This window comes from Oreochromis niloticus, linkage group LG16 (assembly GCF_001858045.2).
Source record: "Oreochromis niloticus isolate F11D_XX linkage group LG16, O_niloticus_UMD_NMBU, whole genome shotgun sequence".
In the NCBI taxonomy this organism is placed as follows: Eukaryota; Metazoa; Chordata; class Actinopteri; order Cichliformes; family Cichlidae; genus Oreochromis; species Oreochromis niloticus.
This window is the reverse complement of record NC_031987.2, coordinates 29,925,511-29,946,862: the sequence shown is the minus strand read 5'-3', so window position 1 is coordinate 29,946,862 and position 21,352 is coordinate 29,925,511. Positions and strand designations below refer to the sequence as shown.

Genomic DNA, 21,352 nt, shown 5'->3' with positions numbered 1-21,352 from the left:
TTTATTAATTACTTAACTAATTTACTAACTAATTACTAAACTTGATTTTCTAAAAGTTGAACTTTAGTTTCATCTGAGAAGTTAATCTCTGCCTGAAGTGGGAGACTGAGATGATGATGAACAGATTAAGAGCAGCAGTGATCACAGAGATGAACGAAAGCCCAAAGTTCAGGAGCACCGTTGTGGACCAGTGAAGTGTCGGCTTCCAGCAGGAACTGTTCAGTAGCTCTGGAAAACAGAGCTCTGCCTCTGGATGCATCTGGATCTCCATCGTCAGGTTCCTGCAGCTGTCTGAACTGAACTTTCTGTCATACAGCAAATTTATCTCCTTCTACCATACCTCCCATCCACTGTTGTGCTCCCTGGAGACTGATATCCTCCCTGTTTTTGTCCACACAACCTCTTGTACTTTTCACTTTTGGTCTCCCATCCAAATATATTTATCACAATTAAAACCAGAAGATTTACATTTTAACATCAAAATTACAAACTTGGGCCTAAAAACAGTCATTTACAAATCAGCCATCCAAATGACGCTGTTCTCCTTTTACAATCAGTACTTATGTAAGAATTAAGATGAATATTTTATGCAGCACCTAATCGAGATAAGCTGAATACACACAGGCAATCAATACAGTCTTTGACTTATGGCACAATTAATCTGTATTTACTGTGTAATTGATGCTTATGTTATGTATACAAAAACTCGCGTTTAACAGGAAGAAACCGGCCGTCTGCTGCGACCGGTTGGGGTGAGAGAAGGAAGACAGACATTTGAAGGTGAAAGTGATAATAATGCTGTTTAAGAATGGCATCAGGCTTTCAGAATGACAAGAACATGTTGGCATGGGATACTTTGTGTGTAGTTGATTAATATAGTTGATTAAACATATGACTTTATGTTACAATAACAGTATACCAAAAAGTTATGACTGTTTACATACATAATTTATAAACATGTACAATGTTCCTGAATAAGTATAATTTAAGTTTTTTTAAAAACAAAATAACAGGTAATTAAAAACTTTTTTCCCTACATATTAATTATTGAACATTTAAACAAACTTACTAAAAGAAAATGAATGCTATGCATGTATATATCCACATAAACATAATTCAGTGCATTTATTTACAGTGGAAAAACTACCTACATTACAAGGTGAATTAGGGGCATTGTGCTCCAGGGAGTGGGTCCAGAGAGGAACGGTTTCCAGTCATTCGGTATGTTGGGATAAACCGATCCGATATTACATATCGGTATCTGTCCAGTACTGACCTAAATTACTGGATCAGATAACGGAGAGAAATAAAAAATGTAATCTGATCCATTAAGTATCACAAAAGCACACCACAAAACTTGCGACATGGCATAACCCAGCTCATGACCATAACACGTCGGAGCAGTATGCCTCACATGATAGAGCGGCTGTGGTGTGACCTGTGGACGGTCTCGAGTTACTTTACACTGAAAGCATTTTGAGCCTCGCTACATGCTTCCAAACCAGCATTTCATCTTGGAGAAAGCTATCCCAGAGAAGTAAATCAAGTGTGTAAGTTCATCTGTGAATGTTTGTAAAGTATTTCCATGTTAAGCGTAACAGCTGATATATGGAGCTCGACTGGCCATCGGCCACCAATGGTGATTTTTCGTATTCATGTTTATAAATATTATTATTGTTATTATTATTATTATTATTGCTTTTTTGTAACGGTATAAACAATGAAAGGTGGTGGATTGGCCAATTGGTCATGATCGATTCTGGGCCGGACCAATTACAATACATCCGTATTGAGGTGCTGGTTATTATTGTGCTATCTGCTGTACAATATAAAGCGCCTTGAGGTGACTTTTGTTGTGATTTGGCGCTATATAAATAAAATTGAATTGAATTGAACTGAGGTCAAAACGAACGTGATTTGTCCTGCTCTTCAGCTAGAATGAAAAAAAACCACACAAAGTTGGAGTTATTCTGTGTCTTTACGCTGTCAGCTGCCTCTTCTTCTCTCATTCTCTCCCCCTCCCTCTCCTGTTGCTACTTCAATCATGAAACTGATCAATGATCAGCTGATCGACTTTTCTGTCACAAGTCCCATCTCTCTTGTTTGTTTATCGCCCACTTTGCGCCAGAAAGAGGAAAACAGCAGATAAACAACAGCAGCACATTTAAGCTTGATAAGCTTTGCTAGAATTCATTTTATATTACTTTCTAGTATCAGCTTTCTAGTAAACCAGAATAGGGAGGATGGTGTAGGTTTAAGTTTATTAAATTGATCAGTATTGCTGAACTATGACATATTTCAGGTGCAGTGTATTTTTTTTTTTTGCATACAGGTATAACAGAATAGCTTTAGTGTTTTGTTTTTTAAAACTCTAACACTTAGGGTTAGGCTAACCACACCAGGGGAAGATATCCAGGAGGCTGTGCACTGGAACCAGAGGGGCCAAAAATCCTCAAAGGAAGATGCAGAGAAAAAAACACACAGCACAACACTTGCACCTGCTGGGCAAGGGTTTTAAATAACTGTTTAGTTCACCAATCTAGTGAAAACTGAGCCTCAGCCCCTACCTTACGTTGTGGCTTCCAAATGAGCTGATGCATTCAATCAGGGGCGGGAACCTACAATACGTCCCGCCCACAAACACTGACAGAGACAAATGAGCACAGAGAGACAAGAAAGGAGATAAACAAGGAAGAGACAGATAAAGGCAAAACTGGGAGTAGAAGCCAAGGAGGATGGAGGAACCATAACAAAATTAATATATAGAAAATACAATATTCCCTCAAAAGTAAATACTGCCCAGAGAGTGAGCTGCTTTCACCAAAGTTTGCACTCTCAGTTACATCTTTTCTTTTCACTGTTTCTTTTTATTATTAGTGACACGACACAACAAGACACGATTTTGATGATGATAATGTAGTTGAGTACGCTTGTCAATTAAGGAAGTTCATAAATAGGTTAATATTTAAAATTATTAATGTCTTTAGTCAGTTTCAGTGTTCAAGTATTGACTGGGGGACACAGGGCAAGAGTGTACAATGTCCTGGAAAGTAGAGGGTACAAAGCCCTGAATGTATTTAGTTTTTATTCACTGTTACAAAATGAAGTTGTGACAAAATTACTGTCACACAAGTCTATGGTTCAGCATAGACCATGAAAATGTTACATTTCAAATACAATGTAGACTATTATTAGTACTTTACAAAAAGAGGGGGGGAAAAGGAAAGACAATCTTTGCCTGAAGTGGGTGACAGAAATGGTGACAAGAAATATTGTTTTCAACCTATTAAATGTGATGTCACTCAAGTTCAGAACATACACAGTCGTCTGTGGGCCATAGGTACAGCAAACCACAACCAAATTTTCTTGTAGATTCTCCGTCATAGGTAACAGAGATGACTGACAGACTTTGCATCCTTTAAACGCTCAGTGAATCCCATTCCTGCAGTTTAAAATGTCTCTGCTGGCAATTCTGAATACAATAACATTAATAACACAAGAATCAAGTTACAATGTCATCCAGTTTTTTTACAGAATCATATCAGCCAGTATCATTTGCTGTTTTACTAAGGAACTGTTACAGGGGACCTCTAACATTTTTTTGCATTATTATGTGAACTAGACCTGTAAATATTAGATGTATGATATTATGGTTCTTATTAAATATGAATTTAAGAAAAATATATAATAAAATCAATAAATGAACTACTGAAGTTAATGTTATTAAGTTAAATTATTTTGAGCCACAAGCCAAATACTGAGGTAATGATTTCCACAGTTGAAGTTGAAGTTTATTTTCTCCTCTTCTTTTTTTAAATACAACAAAAAGCAATTTTAAATTTCCAGTTTTATTTTAATTTTAAAGTTCATAGAAGGCATTGCTGCCCAAACCAGAAACTTCAAGACCAGTAAGTGAGTGGGCAGAGACGACCTTTTCTTGACTCATCGTTTGTAATAGAAAGTGAGTTCTTTTGCCCACAAGATTTAGCTTTTGCATGAGGTGCTCTGAACAAAAGCTAACTGAACTGCCAGGATCTAAAATAGCATATGTCTGTATGACATGACTACCTTTAACAGACTGTAAATGGAATGGTAAGCAAACTGCTGTCTCTTCCGGCCCCTGTATGACCACAAGTTTTCATAGGAGTTACATTCTTTGAAGAGGAGGGCTTCTGGGATTCTGGACTTAAACCATTGTTATCAATATGGAGGACAGTGGGATGACCTTTACCACATGTCCTACATGTCAAACACTTAGCACAGTCCTTACTTATGTGCCCAGCACCTAAGCAACCAAAACACAGCCCTTTCTCCTTTAGAAAAAGCATTTTGTCTCTGTGCTTCTTCCGCTGAAACTGTTGACACTCCTCCAGTGTGTGTCGTTGAGTACAGCAGACACAAGATGGCTTTACTGTAAACAATGCCTTAGCGGCAACATAAGGTATTAACCCAAAAATGGCTCCTACAGCATGATTGGATTTTCTGTGAAAACGTTAGGTTTTTTTGGGATTACTGGAGATCAAGGAAGGATGATTTTAATTCCCTTACTCAATGGTGGGAGGTAGGAAAGGCCCAAATTCGGGTGTTTTGTCAGCAATATGGTTTTAATTTGACAGCCAATATCATGAGAACGGTGCAGGAGCTAGAAAAAGACATAACACATATGGAGAATGTCTCTGGTTCGCAGTTAGATCAGCAGTATAATGACTGTTTAAATTCTAAAAGACAAGAGCTTAATCACTTTCTACATGAGAGAGCTAAAGGAGCTTTTGTTCAAGCACGCTTCACCAGACTCCAGGACATGGACGCTCCAACCACATTTTTTTTTTTTAATTTGGGGAAATCTGTGGTCCAGAGAAAGCAAATGGTGTGTCTTCCGCTTTCGGATGGAAAGGTGAGCACAGATCTAGCTGAGAGGAGAAGGCATACGGTGGACTTTTACACAGACTTGTTTAGAGTGGATAACTGTGATGTGGACTCTGCTTCGGAACTTCTGCAGGGGCTTCCTCAGCTGAGTCCAGGGGATCGGGACATCTTAAACAGGGATATAACTTTGGATGAGCTGTCTGTGGCGGTGTCTCAGATGGCTTCAGGCAAAGCTCCAGGAATAGATGGTTTACCATCAGACTTTTTTAAGCACTTCTGGAGTCTTCCAGGTCGGGACCTACTGGACGTGTTTAAGGAATGTTTTACAGAAGGGATACTTCCAGCTTCCTGCAGGCATGCAGTTATTTCTCTCATACCAAAAAAGGGGGATTTAACCCTTCTTAAAAATTGGAGACCAGTGGCCCTTTTATGTGCAGACTACAAGATTCTTTCCAAGGTTTTATCAAACAGACTGAAAATGGTCATTGAACTGTTGATTGATGTAGATCAATCTTACTGTATTCCAGATAGGTCTATGATTGATAACTTATTTTTAATGAGAGATATATTTGATATTTGTAAAGTGTACAATGCTAAAGTTGGCATCGTATCTATTGATCAGGAGAAGGCTTTTGACCGTGTGGACCATGCTTTTCTTTTTTCCACCTTGAAGACCTTTGGTGTTGGGCAGGGGTTTCTGACATGGATGAAGCTGTTGTATAGTGATGCTTGCTGTGTTGTGAAGGTGGGAGGAGGGTTGAGTTGCCCTGTGCCAGTTAGGAGAGGAATTAGACAGGGTTGCCCTATCTCTGGACAGCTCTATAGCATTGCTATTGAGCCTTTTCTCTGTAGATTGAGGAGGAAGTTGAGGGGTTTCTCTTTGCCAGATCTGGCTCAGAGCCCTCCTCTTGTTGTGTGAGCATATGCTGATGATGTTAATGTTTTTATTAGAATCAAAGGGATGTGCAGGAATTAAAGGAATGTCTGGTTTTATATGAAAATGCTTCTTCAGCCAGGGTTAATTGGGATAAGAGTGAGGCCTGTTTGGTGGGGCAGTGAAATTTGGCGAGTATTCCCAAACTTCTTGGGAACCTTTGATGGGGTCAAAGGGGTATTAAAACTCTTGACGTTTACTTGGGGAGTGATGACTTTGTGAAGCAGAACTGGGAAGGAGTGTGGGAAAAGGTGGAGGCAAAGTTGTCTAAATGGAACCGGTTGCTCCCCTACCTGTCCTAACGAGGAAGAGTTCTAATAGCAAATAATCTAGTTGCCTCGTCTTTATGGCACAGATTACTTGTTTTAGTGCCACCACCCGTGCTTCTGGAAAGAGGTGCAGTGGCTTCTGGTGAAGTTTGTCTGGTCGGGTCAGCATTGGCTTCATGCGGCAGCCCTGTATCTTTCTGTGGCAGAGGGGGGACAAGGCCTAATAGATGTTTTGTCCAGAACTGCAACCTTTAGACTATAGATGGCACAGAAGCTGCTATATGGCTGTGGTTATGGCTGGCTGACTTCTACTCACTTGCTTCTTAGGAGAGCGGGCCGGCTTGGATTGGATAAACAATTCTTTCTTCTGAAATTGGATCAAGTGGATCTGTCTGGACTTGTACCATTTTACAGCTCTGTGGTTAACGCCTGGCGGACACTGAAGGTCGCACGTACTCCTGACCCCATTGACCTTAGTTAATGGTTAGTGTACAATGAATGTTACCTGGGATGTGGCTGTTTAAGGAGCCGCTGGTTTTTAATGACTTTTTTCCTGGCACTATGTTTTCTTCTGCTACGATAAGGAGCAAGTTTGTGGAGGCTGGCATTATCAAATTGGGTCATCCTACAAGGATGTCAATGGGTGCACTTGATGGTGCCACAGGCATTAAGTCTTCCAGAGTGCTGGGGAGAATTATGGAGGAAATTTGGCAATCTCTGTCGCCATCCCTGAGAGACTTTGCTGGAGACCGTGTCCTAGCTGATCAATGGGCTGATGACAGTGAATATGTTTTTCCGTCATTGATGGTCAGTCCTGCCTTTGAGGAGCAGCCTGAGGGGAGTGGCCTACTTCTCTCCCTGGGAACACCAGTGCTAGATGTTTTCAGATCTTGTGGGAAGAAGCAGCTATTTTTTAGCTGTGTTAAGGTGCTGAATTTCCGCTCTCTGGTTGGAATCAGGGAGTCAAAATGGACTGAGTTTTTTGGTTCAGATTCTACCCCTAAAGGCAGGTGGAGGGTCCTGTATAAGCCTCCTGTTGAAAAATGGATGGCTGACCTCCAGTGGAGTATTGTACATGGAGCAATAGCCATGAACAGACACAAAGCCCACCTGGACCCAAGCACTGGGGAGGGTTGTCCATTTTGTTCAGAAAGGGAAACGCTGGAGCACTTAGTGGTCTGTTGTCCGCGGCTAGTGGGTTTGTTTTCTTTGTTGCAGGAGTGGGTGGAATCTCTGGGGGAGACATTCTCTGTACCTTTGTTTGTTTTTGAACCTAAGTATTCAGTGAAGAAAAGACGGACCTTGATTCTGATTAATTTTTTGTTTGGTACAGCCAAGCTGGCAATATGGAAGACTAGGAAGAACCAGATGCTAGGTCAGGGTTGGACTGATGTTGTGTAGAGTTTAAAGGGATTGTTGGCATCCCATCTGAGAGTAGAGCATGCTTTTTACTCTCTGACTAATAATCTGGACTCCTTTGAAACTATGTGGGGGATTGGACGGGTTTTGTGTTCAGTAGGAGCAGATCGGACACTTGTTCTTAACTCTTGTGCTGGGTGTGTGCTGGGTACCTTAGTTAATGGTTAGTGTACAATGAATGTTACTCATCATCTGGTAGCATTTTTGTGTTACTTTTTTGTGTTACTTTTTTGTGTTTTTTGTTTGTTTAATGTGGTGTAAATAAAATTGTGTGAAAAGTCAAAGTCTCTCTCTCTCTCTCGCCATCACTCCTAAAACATCCCCCTCTTCCTAAACACCCAAATGTCATGTTATCTTATATAAAGATAACATAATCGATTGCTATGAACTGGTGTTAGTATGGACTTGGGCCAGCCGGGTGTCCCAGAATGCATTTCTAATCACAAGCAGCAATAAACTTTTACACCAACTACACTTTTAATAATGTTTTAGCTGAGAATGTAGTGACATAATCTTCACATATCTGGTCAGGTTATCAACATAGAACATGTTTGCAAAAGTGCTCCAATGTTTTCGGAGATGTCGCTAGCTTCGCTAACAGTCAGCTTACAGAGTGTACCGAGCTCACAGCCCCAGTGTTCCAGGTTAACTGTTTTTTACATTAACCAGTTAGATTTGTTTACATATTCCACTCTCTGTGTTCCAGATGTTGCATCCCCAGATTTTCATTTTCACCGAATGGTTATTTCTTTCTGTTAGTGTGTCATCATGCGGTTTAACAAGATTAAAGACCTCAACAAAAAACGTCTCCATCCTCTAGCTCCTACAAATGCATACAGGCATAAATATTATCTTTGGGCAACAATGAAATAACTTTAATTAAAATTCTACCTGGTTTCGTGTTTCTGTGTTTCTGTAACATAAATAATGAGCCGACATTTTCCTCCACACCATGGATCAGCTCGACAGACCTTCAGTGTACCTGCATACATCCTGTTCACCTATCAGCTGTTTAACACCTGCTGCTGATTCAGGAAACACGCACGCGTTACCTGGTGGTAGTCACAGTTTAAGTGGGCAGCTGCTGTTCCATATAACATAATAAAGGCGCAATATTCTGCACAAAATAAGTAAATGTAGTTTGTTTCCTGAGTGCAGAGCTGCTGGAGCTTGTGTTTCTCTCAGAGTGACTGCTCTCCATTGGAGACGATAAATGTCATTTTGTGGAGGTAAGAAATAACGACACGAGAGGTCCCTGTGTCTCACTCCAACTGTTTATTCACACACTGTCTCTCAGAACTTAAGATACAGTAAGCGCCAAAATCTCCACCCAGCTCTTCCCTTCAACTTGGGTGTGAGTGGAGCCATCTGGTGGTCCGCCACACATACCCCCCCTTGAACACACAGTTAGGTCTCTATTCAGTCCAGGACCCTGGGCCTAAGCAAACGACCCGAACGACTGAACCTGGGAGGGAGAGAACAGGCAGAGGAAGGTCCATCCTGTGAACGAGGCTGGTGAAGGCGAGCAGGAAAGGCAGAAGGAGGCTCAAACGTTGGTGGTCCGGGGGTAGTCCTGTGGGGGAAACCAGAGTCTGTCAACACACACAGTCTCCCTTCGACCCCCAAAATCCAAAACAAAATGTTTCTGGCCCGGTTCGATAACCCTGAATGGGCCGTCATACAGCGGCCGCAGCGGTGTCTTGTGGGCATCGTGCCTGACAAAAACAAACTTAGCAGTCTCTAAAGTCTTTGGAACAAAAGTGTCAGGCACGCAATGGTGCACAGGACCAGGAACCCGAAGCGAGCGCAAAAGTGGGTTGAGCGATACCACTGATGGATCGAAGCAGGGGGGAGGGTTCTCCGGCAAGAATTCTCCAGGCACGCGGAGGGGCTGACCAAACACGAGCTCAGCTGGGGAAGCGCCGAGATCCTCCTTAACCGCACAGCGCAGCCCAAGCAAAACCCACGGGAGGCGGTCAACCCAATTGCCACCTTGTAAGGAGGCACGAAAAGCAGCCTTAAGCGACCGGTGGAACCGTTCACACATCCATTAGCTTGCGGGTTGTATGCGGTTGTGCGGTGGACTTTAGCCCCCAGTCCATCAGCCATGGCCGACCAAAGCTCGGAAATGAACTGGGGGCCTCTGTCTGACGTAATGTCCGCGGGCGGGCCGAAACGCGAGACCCAGGTTGACAAAAATGCCCTGGCCACCACTGCTGCAGTAGTGGATGCCAGGGGGACTGCCTCCGGCCACCTGGTGGTCCGGTCAACAACTGTCAAAAGGTGCGTAAAACCTTGTGACGGCGGCAGAGGACCCACCAGATCGACATGCACATGATCGAAACGTTTGCCGGGTATAAAGAACTGCTCCAGAGGCGCCTTGATGTGTTTATGAACCTTCGCACGCTGGCAGGGAATGCACGCCGACGCCCATTCCTTAACTGATTTGCGAAGGCGTGGCCAAACAAATTTAGAGCTGACCAGTTTAACAGAGGCCCGGACCCCCGGATGAGAGAGAGCATGTACCGAGTCAAAAACCCGACGACGCCAGGAAACGGGAACCACTGGGCGAGGGCGGCCGGTGGAAACGTCACAGACCAGGAAAGGACCACCGTCCTGCATGGGTCTGTCCTCCAGTATGAGGCCCGTCTGGGTGGATTTAAGCTCGAGGATGTCCGGGTCACCGCTCTGATCGGCAGCCATGGCGGAGTAGTCTATGCCGAGAAAGACAGGAGAAACCAGCGCACGGGACAAACAGTCAGCCACATGATTGGATTTACCAGCCACGTGCCGAATGTCTGTTGTGAACTCAGAAATGGCTGCCAACTGGCGCTGCTGGCGTGCACTCCATGGATCAGAAACCTTGGACATGGCAAACGTCAAGGGTTTGTGGTCCACGTATGCGGTAAAGTGACGACCCTCGAGAAAAAAACGGAAATGGCGAGTCGCCAGGTGGAGCGCGAGTAGCTCCCTGTCAAAAACGCTGTAATTGCGTTCGCTGTCACGCAGCGTACGGCTGAAAAAGGCGAGCGGTTGCCAGACACCCGAGATTCGCTGTTCCAGCACCGCACCCACCGCTATGTACGACGCATCGGTGGTCAACGCAATCGGCGCTGAGGGGGACGGGTGGGCCAGAAGGGCAGCATTAGCTAACGCTGACTTAGCATCAGAAAATGCTTGGATGCTTTCTGGACACCAGTCGACGGCGTCATTAGCCTTCTTACCTTTTAACGCCCCATAAAGGGGCTTCAGCAGATGTGCCGCCCTGGGGAGAAAACGATTGTAAAAATTCACCATCCCCAAAAATTCCTGCAGTGCTTTAACGTTTGCAGGACGCGGAAATTCCGAAACAGCTCGGACTTTGTCAGGCAACGGAACCGCGCCCTCAGCGGAAATGCGGTGCCCAAGAAAATCGAGAACGGGCAACCCAAACTGGCATTTAGACGGATTAATAATCAGTCCATGCTCCGTCAAACGCTGAAAAACCTGACGCAGATGGAACAGGTGCTGCTCATTCGAGCTGCTGGCTACCAGTATATCATCAAGATATACAAAAACAAAGGGCAGCCCGCGCAAGACAGAGTCCATCAACCGCTGGAAGGTTTGGGCAGCACCTTTCAGGCCAAACGGCATGCGCAGAAACTCGAAAAGGCCGAAAGGTGTAATAACGGCGGTTTTGGGGACGTCCTCCGCGCGCACGGGAACCTGATGATATCCCCGTACCAAATCGATCTTCGAAAAAACCGAGGTCCCTGCAAGATGGGCGGAAAAATCTTGGATGTGGGGAATGGGATAACGGTCGTTCTCCGTGACGTTATTAAGACGGCGGAAATCCCCACAAGGTCGCCACCGACCATCAGATTTAGGCACCATGTGTAAAGGAGAAGCCCAGGCACTATTCGAACGCTGCACGATGCCCAGGCACTCCATGGTGGCAAATTCTTCCCGAGCGACAGCCAGTTTAGCAGGGTCGAGGCGACGCGCGCGTGCGCGCGAAAACCGGGGGCCCTACTGTAGTTATGTAATGCTCCACCCCATGCTTCGTCACAGTGCTCGAGAAAGTGGGGACAGTGAGTGAGGGAAACTCAGAAAGCAAACATTGAAAAACGTCACCCGAATCCACTGAGTTAGCATGCACCACGGGCTGAGCACCCCGAGTAAAACAGGGTAATGAGGAAAATGACACAGCATCAATTAAACGTCTGTTAGCAACATCAACCAGCAGTCCGTGAGCACAAAGAAAATCAGCGCCAATTATAGGCACAGAGCTAGCAGCAACAACAAAGTTCCACTAAAAGTCACGGTCATGAAAGCAAACAGTCACCAACCTTTCACCGAAGGTTTTGATGGGAGAGCCATTAGCCGCTGTTAGCAATGGCCCGCAGCCCTCAGCTAGCCTGTCCGAGCCAGCCGGGGGAAGAAGGCTCTTCTGTGAGCCGGAGTCCACCAGGAAACGCCTCCCCGAGCGTGAGTCCTCTAAGAAAAGCAGCCTTTCCTTGTTGCCAGCGGTCGCGGCTGCTACCGAGCGCTGACATGCCCGTTTCCCTGGGTCTGGAAACTGCAAGGCGGGAGACAGCGCCGGGCCTTCGCTCCAAAACGCTGGTGATAAAAGCAAAGCCCTTTTCCGCGGTGCTGCCGCGCAGCGATTCCGGCCACCGTGGACGAGTCGGAGGGTCCCTGGAGCATCGGTGAGGAGGCAGGGGAAAACGCTGGTGAGTCCTGAACAACCGCCTGGACGCCGAAACTCCTGGTAGCAAGGAGGATGCGATCTGCCTCTTCCGCCAGAGAGCGGTAATCCTTCGTGGCCAATAGCGGGGAGTTGGCAAGGCCAGCGCGCACTGGAGCCGGCAACTGTCGGAGAAAGAGGTGGGTGAAGAGAAATCCTCCATCATCCGCGCCCAGCAAGGACAGCATGCTCTCCATGAGCTCGAGGGCGGTGCCGTCGCCCAGGCCCGCGAGGGAGCAGCAGCGCCTTGAGAGCGGTGTACTTCCCTTGGGCTGGAGGGTCCCGGAGGAGAGTCATCACGCGGCGGGTTGACAGCGGGTCAAGAGAAGCCACCACATGGTGGTATTTAGTATCGTCGGCTGAAACTCCACGAAGAGCAAACTGAGCTTCTACGTGCACGAACCATGAAGGGGGATCGTGAAGCCAAAAATCCGGCAATTTAAGCGCCACAGCAAACGCAGCCATCAGCGGAGGTGCAAATCCGGCGGCAGCCGATGCTTCCAGGCCGGAGCTGGCTTCGTCGTCGAGCCTTAGCATGTTCGCTACTGGGGTCACCAATGTGGAGGTAAGAAATAACGACACGAGAGGTCCCTGTGTCTCACTCCAACTGTTTATTCACACACTGTCTCTCAGAACTTAAGATACAGTAAGCGCCAAAATCTCCACCCAGCTCTTCCCTTCAACTTGGGTGTGAGTGGAGCCATCTGGTGGTCCGCCACAATTTAATCATTAATCATTTCTGTGCACTTTATCCCGTGCTTTTTGAAATGGCTAGCAGCAGTGGAGTCTGAGAAAGCAGCTCTACATCCCTCTCCAATATGATCACATGCCAGCATGGAACAGTGTTCAGCGATAGCTAATGCTATAGTGGCCTCTGCCTTTTTTGCCGAGTCAGTTTTTTTAAATCATAAACGGCAACTTGTTTTGGGTGGAACTGTTATAAGGCTTTTCCTTTTGAGTATGTTTTTGTGTTATCATGTGTTTTTTCACATCACTCAGTTTGACATAGAAATTAGCCTTGCAATACAGGCAGTATGCACGTGGTTTGTTTCACTGCTCTGCATTCATTGATTTTGCAAAAGCTTCAATAAACCACTTCAACCGCCCCTTAAATTCAGGGTTTGATTCCCACTCTTTTCTGTATTTTGAGTGTACAGTTTAGACTGAGAGATGATGAGCTAGCTTGCTAGATGTTTAGCTTATATCACAGAGATGGACACAGAGAGTGGACGAAGTAGTTAGTGACTGTGTCATTAGAATTATATATTTTAGTGCATTGATTTATTTTAGACAAAGAAAAATGTACATTTACCCTGCTCCCAACGCAGGGTTGGAGCAGTGGCTTTGCTCATGGGTGATTGGACGCGTAGGGGTGAACATTTCCCGCTCTGACAGCAGCTAAGTCGCTAAGTTGGCAACACTGATGTAGACTGAACCCATGTTTGACATTTGTTTTTATATCTAATATTTGCGCTCAAACTTTTAAACAGCAGCAAATCTGCAGCTGAGGGAATAAAAATGCAAACTGTCAGAGCAGGTTTGATCGTTTTGATTATAAATCAGCAAACAGTGTGGTGCATTGTCACAGGAACATGCCTGTATTTGGTCATTTATTAAATGTAGCCTATAAATGTTATTATACTTGATTCGAATCTGCTGCTGAATTTTTAACAGTGATGGAAATGCAAATAACACAGAACACACAGCATGCGATTGTTCAACCACTCACATTCATTCCACTTCGATCTGCAAAAAACTGAAGCGTTCATCTGTTTTACAACAGTATTGTGTTTGACTGGTATATTTTTATGTTCTTTATGCTGTAGATTTTCACATCTCTGGAATAGTTGGCAGTAATAAGGATCATTTTCTGTAAAAGAACACATGACCAGTGAATTCGATTTGTAGATGTCCATTAGTTTGATGCTGCTGACTTTCATGTGACCGCGCAGGGAAACCCTGGGTTAACTCAGAGAGCTGATATCCAGCTTTGTGTGTTACCCTGGTCCCAGTGTTAGGATCAGTGATTCCAGAGCAAATAGCCTCTATCTTGACAAACCAACCAGATATCTGAAGATTAAACCACTACATTCTCGGGTAAAAAAATAAAAAGTGTATTTGGTGAGACACAAACAGGGATTTTCAAAGTACAATTCAGTTAGTTTCCACATGTCCATTGTTTGAGCTGAGAAACGCCCACTAAAAGAATGGCAACCAGGCCAAAGCAATGATTTTGACTTGATTAGCATTAACCCCGCCCCCTGAGTTTGAAGATTGACGCTGACTGATAGAATAAATTCTTAAAGACAAACGTAGGGGCAGAAGTGCCAAAATGAATTAAATAAATACATAATTAAATAATTAATGAATGTATCAATAATTAATTAACATTTCAAATAAATAATTTATTAAATGTTTTAAATGAAATGAATGGGTATTTAATTACTTATCGAAAAATTTATTTAATTAATTCATTCCAATTTGAATTAATTAATGAAACATTTAATTAATTATTTAATGGCATATTTAATTCACTGATTTTGTTACTCCTGGCCCTCCATATTGAAGAGAGATTCCTAAATCTGAAAAGAAGGCTGATCAACATGAGTGGCTAAATACATAATTCAAAATGTTTTTTAGAAATTACATGTTAAAATAATTATTAGTATGTTAACATGATGGTCTTCTTGTCTACTATCACAAAATGTTTGTGATGTTAAAGACAAAAGACAGTTGAAGAGGTGAAAAGACAAGGCAGTCAGAATTCATTGTCTGTTTAAGCAACACAGTAAAAGGTGATTTCATTATTTCTTTAAAACAGAAAGTTACATAAGATGAATACTCTTCATGTTTACCTAACCATTTAAACAACTTTCATTTCTTACTGGAAACTGACACATCTATATGTTCATCATATTAAAAAACATTTTTATATTTCCAGATTTTGGACACATCAATTTACTGAAAAAAATCTTTCTGCAGATTTCAGTCAAGTTCCTCCACATTGTCTCTATAGTATGTTGGCTTCACTACTGTTATGCTTGAATATCTGCAGAGTGATGATGAGTTTAACAGCATTTCTAAACCAGGGGTAAAACAGGGTATAGATCAATGGGTTTAAAAAAGAGTTAAAATAAACAATGATCAAAAAAGTTGCAGATGAAGCATTGAGCACACTGCCATCAACAAGAGAGTAGAAGTAAAATGGGCAAATACTTGCTAGAAACACAATTACAAGAACTCCAAGGTTCCTGGCTGCTTTCAACTCAGATTTGTTTGTCTGATTCAGTGAACGCTCAAGTGTGACAGCTGTAACATGAGAGCGCATGGCACGAGCCTGAGACACAGCCACCACAAATACTCTTGTATACAGAACAATGATGATAATAACTGGAACAAAAAAACATAAAACAAGGTCAACAGTGCCAGTTATATCTTCAATAACAAACACACACTCTCCATAGCAGGAAGCATACCTGCCTGGCTTTATCAAGACATCCTTTGTGTAAAGACTCATGTAGAAAATAGCATAAAACCAACACAGACAAACACTAAGTTTGACTCTTGCCACAGTGATTCTGGTGGGGTAATGCAGAGGGTCACAGATAGCCACATAGCGGTCAACTGATATAAAAACAATAATTTCAAAAGAAGCGTTCATAAGAATGCCGCTCAGATAAATATAAAGTGAGCACATGAGATCACCAAATACCCAGCAGGCCGTGCTTCGGAAGATTTCTACCGGCATCAACAGAAAACCCACAAAAAAGTCAGAGACAGCCAGAGAGAGGAGGAGGATGTTACTGGGAGTGTGGAGCTGCCTGCAGGGAGACAGAAAATTATAAATTACACATTAATCATGTCAAATGTCTTCAGTGAAGATGTTCCATTGCTGAGGCAATGTGCAATTAAGGAAATAAAACTATACAGTTATGATTAAGTACACACAGGACATTCATCTTGACATAATTCAAACATTACTGAAGAATATGATGTCAATGTAACTTTGTTTTCTAAAAGTTGAACTTTAGTTTCATCTGAGAGGTTAATCTCTGCCTGAAGTGGGAGACTGAGATGATGATGAGCAGATTAAGAGCAGCAGTGATCACAGAGATGAACGAAAGCCCAACGTTCAGGAGCACCGTTTTGGACCAGTGAAGTGTCGGCTTCCTGCAGGAACTGTTCAGTAGCTCTGGAAAACAGAACTCTGCCTCTAGATGCATCTGGATTTCCATCGTCAGGTTCCTGCAGCTGTCTGAACTGAACTTTCTGTCATACAGCAAATTTATCTCCTTCTACCATACCTCCCATCCACTCTTGGGCTCCCTGGAGAATGATATCCTCCCTCCTTTTGTCCACACAACCTCTTTTACTTTTCACTCACTCATTCACTGAAGCCCTAGTTTCTCATCCAAACATAGTTATCAGAATTAATATTTATTTATTCTGGTTTTAATGACCAAAGTTCAGAATTTTTGCCTAGAAAAATGTAATAATTCCTCAATGCTGATGTTAGTTTTATATATATAATCAAGATAGTGTTGTTGTTGCAACAACATTCCCATCATACAGTGTCATATGATGCTATTGTAACATATGTGTAAAACTGACTTAGCAGAGAGATTTCAATCACCACAATAATTCAGATATTTTTAAAAGACCGATAGAGTTTTTAATTTTACTATCTACAGCGTTGTGCCAGAATCAGTAATCAGAAATGGAATTCTGAATCAATTGATAAGAGACTTCAACTTAGAGAGACTTAGAGCTTTTTATTGTCATTGTGCAGTTTTTTGCACAGCGAAATAAGATAAGATAAGGTAAGATAAGATAAGATAAGATAAGATAAGCTTTATCAGTCCCACATGTGGGAAATTTGTTTTATTACAGCAGAAAGTGGGCAGAATTAGAGAAAGACTGGAATAGGATAACAATAAGAATAAGATACTGTACACAACTGCAGTTGTGTACAGTATCTTATTCTTATAGCTTTCCTTGGGTGCGGGTGATTAACTTCCTGTCGGAACTACATTTGGCTTCATTTTAGATTTAATGTGTGCTTTAGATTTGCTCTTTTCTGTGTTTTCTCTCCTTATTTAGTGTGGCCTTTGTTGATTCTCCTTCTTGGAGCTTCTTCAAAAACTGCTGAAAATAGCCAAAAACTATAGGGGTTTTGTTGGTGGTCACAGCTGTAAGGCTAGGACTAAGACTGTTTTGGCTAAAGAATTTGTTATTAAAGACGTTTTTCCTGAAGAACCTAGTTCAGGTTTAGAGCTGGTAGCACTAAACCAGCTCTAAAGAGTGCATGCAGGGTGGAGTAGGTAGAGATGAATGTCAGGGGTAATTTGTGACAGTAGGACAGCGGCAGAAGCGAAGGTTTACAAGATGGTAATACGATCTGCTTTGATGTATGCTATGATTGATTGGAAACAGTGCCACTGACAAAAACACAAAGGTGGCAGACCTGAAGATAGTAAGATTTCAATGGGTATCATCAGGATGGACAAGATTAGAAATTATTACATAAGGGGAACAGCAGGTTGAGCGGTTTAGAGGCAAAGTTAATTCAGTTCTATACCAGTTCAGTTTTATTTATATAGAACCAAATGACAGCAGTCAACTCAATGGGATCTTTTGTGAGGTAAAGTTTAAAAGGACGTGTAAAACCAGAAGCGGTAGGAACTGGTGTGGTGCAGAGGAGAGCTTTGGCAGACTGAAAAGCATTTTGGCCACACAAATGGTTTTGACACACTAGTAAGACTGGTGAGAGGTGCAATAATAGCCGGCCATTCCGAGGAAACGGCGAAGCTCATGCCTGGTGCGAAGCACAGGGAAATCTAGGATAGCCTGAATTTTGACCAGGAGGGGGCGCACCTGACCCTGACCCACCTGCTTCCCCAGATAAGTCACAGTGGCTTAACCAAACTCACATTTGGCAAGATTTAGGGTAAGGGATGCCTCTTAACTGTTCAGATATTTCAGTGTTTCAAGGTGTTCTGACCAGGTGTCTGAATAGGCTACAATGTCATCTAAGTACACTTCACAATTTTTGACACCGCCTAAGACCATTTGCATAAGGTGCTGGAATGTGGCAGGGGTGTTTCGAAGGCCAAAAGGCATATTGGAGAAAGTGATCGGGAGTGACGAAATATCACTAATATATACAAATCACTCAATTATAAATATCAAGAATTGACAGAGGTCTTTATATATAAATTTCTAGAACATTAACAAGAATATTACAGAGTAGAAAAAGCATGTGCAAAAAGGGTCTAACTATTGCAGTGTTTACAGTATATTAGATGGAGGAGTTGTACAGGGAGATGGCCACCAGCAGGAATGATTTCCTGTGTCGTTCAGTGGTGCTTTTTGGTAATCTCAGTCTCTCACTGAACGTGATCCTGTAACTAGCCAACGCATCATGGAGTGGGTGGGAGGTATTATCCAGCATTGTGATTATCTTAGACAATATCTGCTTCTCATTAGTGGTTTTGAGGATCAGTTTATTGAGTCTGTTGGCATCTGCGACCCTCATCCTGCTCCCCCAGCATGCAACAGCATAAAGGATAGCACTGGCCACAACAGACTCATAGAAAATCCTAAGCATTGTCCAACAGATGTTAAAAGACAACAACCGCCTCAGAAAAGAGAGACAATTCTGGCCTTTCCTGTAAAGTTTAGTGGCATTTTTAACCCAGTCCAGTTTATTGTCTATGTATACTCCAAGGTATTAATAGTCCTCCACAATGTCCACTGATAGGTTAATAGCTTAACCCTATTCGCTGGAACGTTGAAGGCAATGTAATTACACAGCAAGCAAGACACGAGTAGGCAACATTCTTTATGTTTTACGTGCAAGAGAGAGAACTGGACAAGCGCCATTCCTTCGCTTGACCCCAGTTGCTCTCGTCCGCTCCCCCGTAACACTGCTCTTTTATTGTGGTTACATGAATATGCATAGGTTCATTAACATATGACATCTTACATAGGTATGCATGTGAACAAAGAATACCTTGTGCAAAAAGGGTGTGTGTGTGTGTGTGTGTGTGTGTGTCTGTGTGTGTGTGTGTGTGTTTCTGTGTGTGGGGGTCAAACTGTGACCCCAGGAAGACTCCCCAGAGCCGTCCATCTAAACAAAAGGCACTTAGACTAAAACAGTTTATCCTACCATAAAACAATAAGACAAGGTACGACCTCTCCCATACTCCTAAAATGTGGGTGTGAAAGTCAGAGAGCTCTGGAATGCACACAAAGCTTGCAGACTATTAAGGATCAAACCTCTACCAATCTACACCTAATTATAAAACTCTAAGAATATATAAGTAGATATTTCTAAGCATAAATGACAATCACAATACAAATCTAACATCCACTTTGACTCCCTGGATTGAAACAGCGGTCAAGGGCTTTCTGGTCTTCCTAAAGTCAACAATTAATTCCTTGGTCTTTGCCACATTGAGCTGCAGATGATTCTGCTTGGACGATGTGACAAAGGATTCAACCACAGCCTGGTACTCACCCTTGCTGATGCATGGGTGATATGGGTGGCTGTAGCTCAGGTGGTAGAGCAGGTCAGCCACTAATCAGAAGGTCGGTGGTTCGATCCCAGGCTGCCTCCTGGCTGCATGCCAAATATCCTTGGGCAAGATACTAACCCCATGTTTCCTACTGGTGGTGGTCAGAGGGCCCAGTGGCGCCAGTGTGCTTTTTTTGCCTCGCCTCTGTCAGTGCGCCCCAGGGCAGCTGTGGCTACAACGTAGCTTGCCATTGCCAGTGCGTGAATGACTGAATGTAGTGTAAAGCGCTTTGGGGTCCTTAGGGACTGAGTAAAGCGCTATACAAATGCAGGCCATTTACCATCCAACCACAGAGTCATCAGAAAACTTCTGAAGGTGGCAGGTCTCTGTGCAGTGGCTGAAGTCTGTGATGTAGATGGTGAAGAGGAAGGGGGAGAGGATGGTCCCTAGTGGTGCCCCTGTGTTGCTGATCACCTTGTCAGACACACAATGTTGGAGACGCACATATTGTGGTCTTCCTGTCAGGTAATCAACAATCTAGGACACCAGAGAAGCATCCACCTGCATCGCTGTCAGTTTATCACCCAGGCTTGATGGTGTTGAATGTACTGGAAAAGTAGAAAAAACATGACCCTCACAGTGCTCGCCAGCTTTTCCAGATGGGTGTAGACAAGATTGAGCAGGTAGATGATGGCGTCCTCAGCTCCAAGGCGGGGCTGGTAAGCAAACTGTAGGGGATCCTGATGTGGTCGGAGCTGGTCCAAGATGAGTCTTTCTACGACCTTCATGACGTGGGGAGTCAGCAACACAGACCTGTAATCCTGGGTGACATTGTCCCTTTGGTCACAATACAAATCTAACATTTCCCCCCTTTTGACAATTATGCTAGAAAAGTACCCAGTTATGATCACGTCATGTCTGACAGTGTCAACGCAAACATTTCTATACTCAGCATATGTCAAATCACCCTAAATTACTGTAAACACACAGTTTAACAAATATATTAGCAGTTATCCAAGTTCTCATTGATCTCATTCAATGGTAAACTGCATCCTACAAGTGATGGCGGTGCTGCTGCCATAGGCCCCGGTCTGGATGGGCCTGGGCTCCCTTGCCTTGGTGTGTACTAGAGGACGGGGGTGCCTACTGGGGTCAGCGGGGGAGCTGGCCCTAAGGAGGGGCATCTTGCCCCTCCCTTCTTTTCCTCCACATCCACGGCTGCCTCCCTCTTCCCGCTCCACCACACCCACCCACACAGGTAGGGCCTTGGGATGCGGGTGTGTCACCAGGGTGCAGGGGAGGCATTCCCCCCCCTCTGTCCCCTTCTGGCCACCTGTGCCTCAATTTTATTTCACAACTTAGACATCCACATTATTCACACTCTCATAACACACACACACATATATATATATAGGGCCTTGAGGGTGACCACGTTAACGGCGTCCAGAGGACGGTCTGTGTATTCAACCCTACCTCTGGCGCCGGTGCCCACCTCTCAATTTTAAATCCATGTAGACATTGAGGGTTCTCGGGAGGGGTCGTGCTAACACCTGCTGCTCTCTGGCAGCAGCACCATGCCCTCCCTTGTTTTAAATGTACTTTAGAACAACACGCAGCAACA

The 21,352-nt window shown here is 43.6% G+C and overlaps 1 protein-coding gene across 1 annotated transcript; it reads right to left on the bottom strand.

Moving 5' to 3' along the window:
- Positions 1 to 15,224: 15,224 nt before the first annotated feature.
- LOC109197408 (trace amine-associated receptor 13c-like) lies at positions 15,225 to 16,449 on the bottom strand. The gene is made up of 3 exons (XM_019352392.1): positions 16,271 to 16,449; positions 15,761 to 16,035; positions 15,225 to 15,604 (listed from the first exon to the last, which is right to left on the bottom strand). The coding sequence occupies exons 1-3, from the start codon at positions 16,447 to 16,449 to the stop codon at positions 15,225 to 15,227; spliced, it is 834 nt and encodes a 277-aa protein (XP_019207937.1).
- Between the last annotated feature and the right edge of the window lie 4,903 nt (positions 16,450 to 21,352).

Bases quoted from the DNA above. Each gene is read 5' to 3' on its own strand.
- LOC109197408 (XM_019352392.1), bottom strand. From the start codon at position 16,449: ATGGAAATCCAGATGCATCTAGAGGCAGAGTTCTGTTTTCCAGAGCTA. The intron at 16,036-16,270 runs GCAGAGATTAAC...GTCTCCCTGCAG, and splicing joins ATCTCAGTCTCCCACTTCAG to GCAGCTCCACACTCCCAGTA. The intron at 15,605-15,760 runs GTCTGTGTTGGT...TTTTTGTTCCAG, and splicing joins AAGAGTCAAACTTAGTGTTT to TTATTATCATCATTGTTCTG.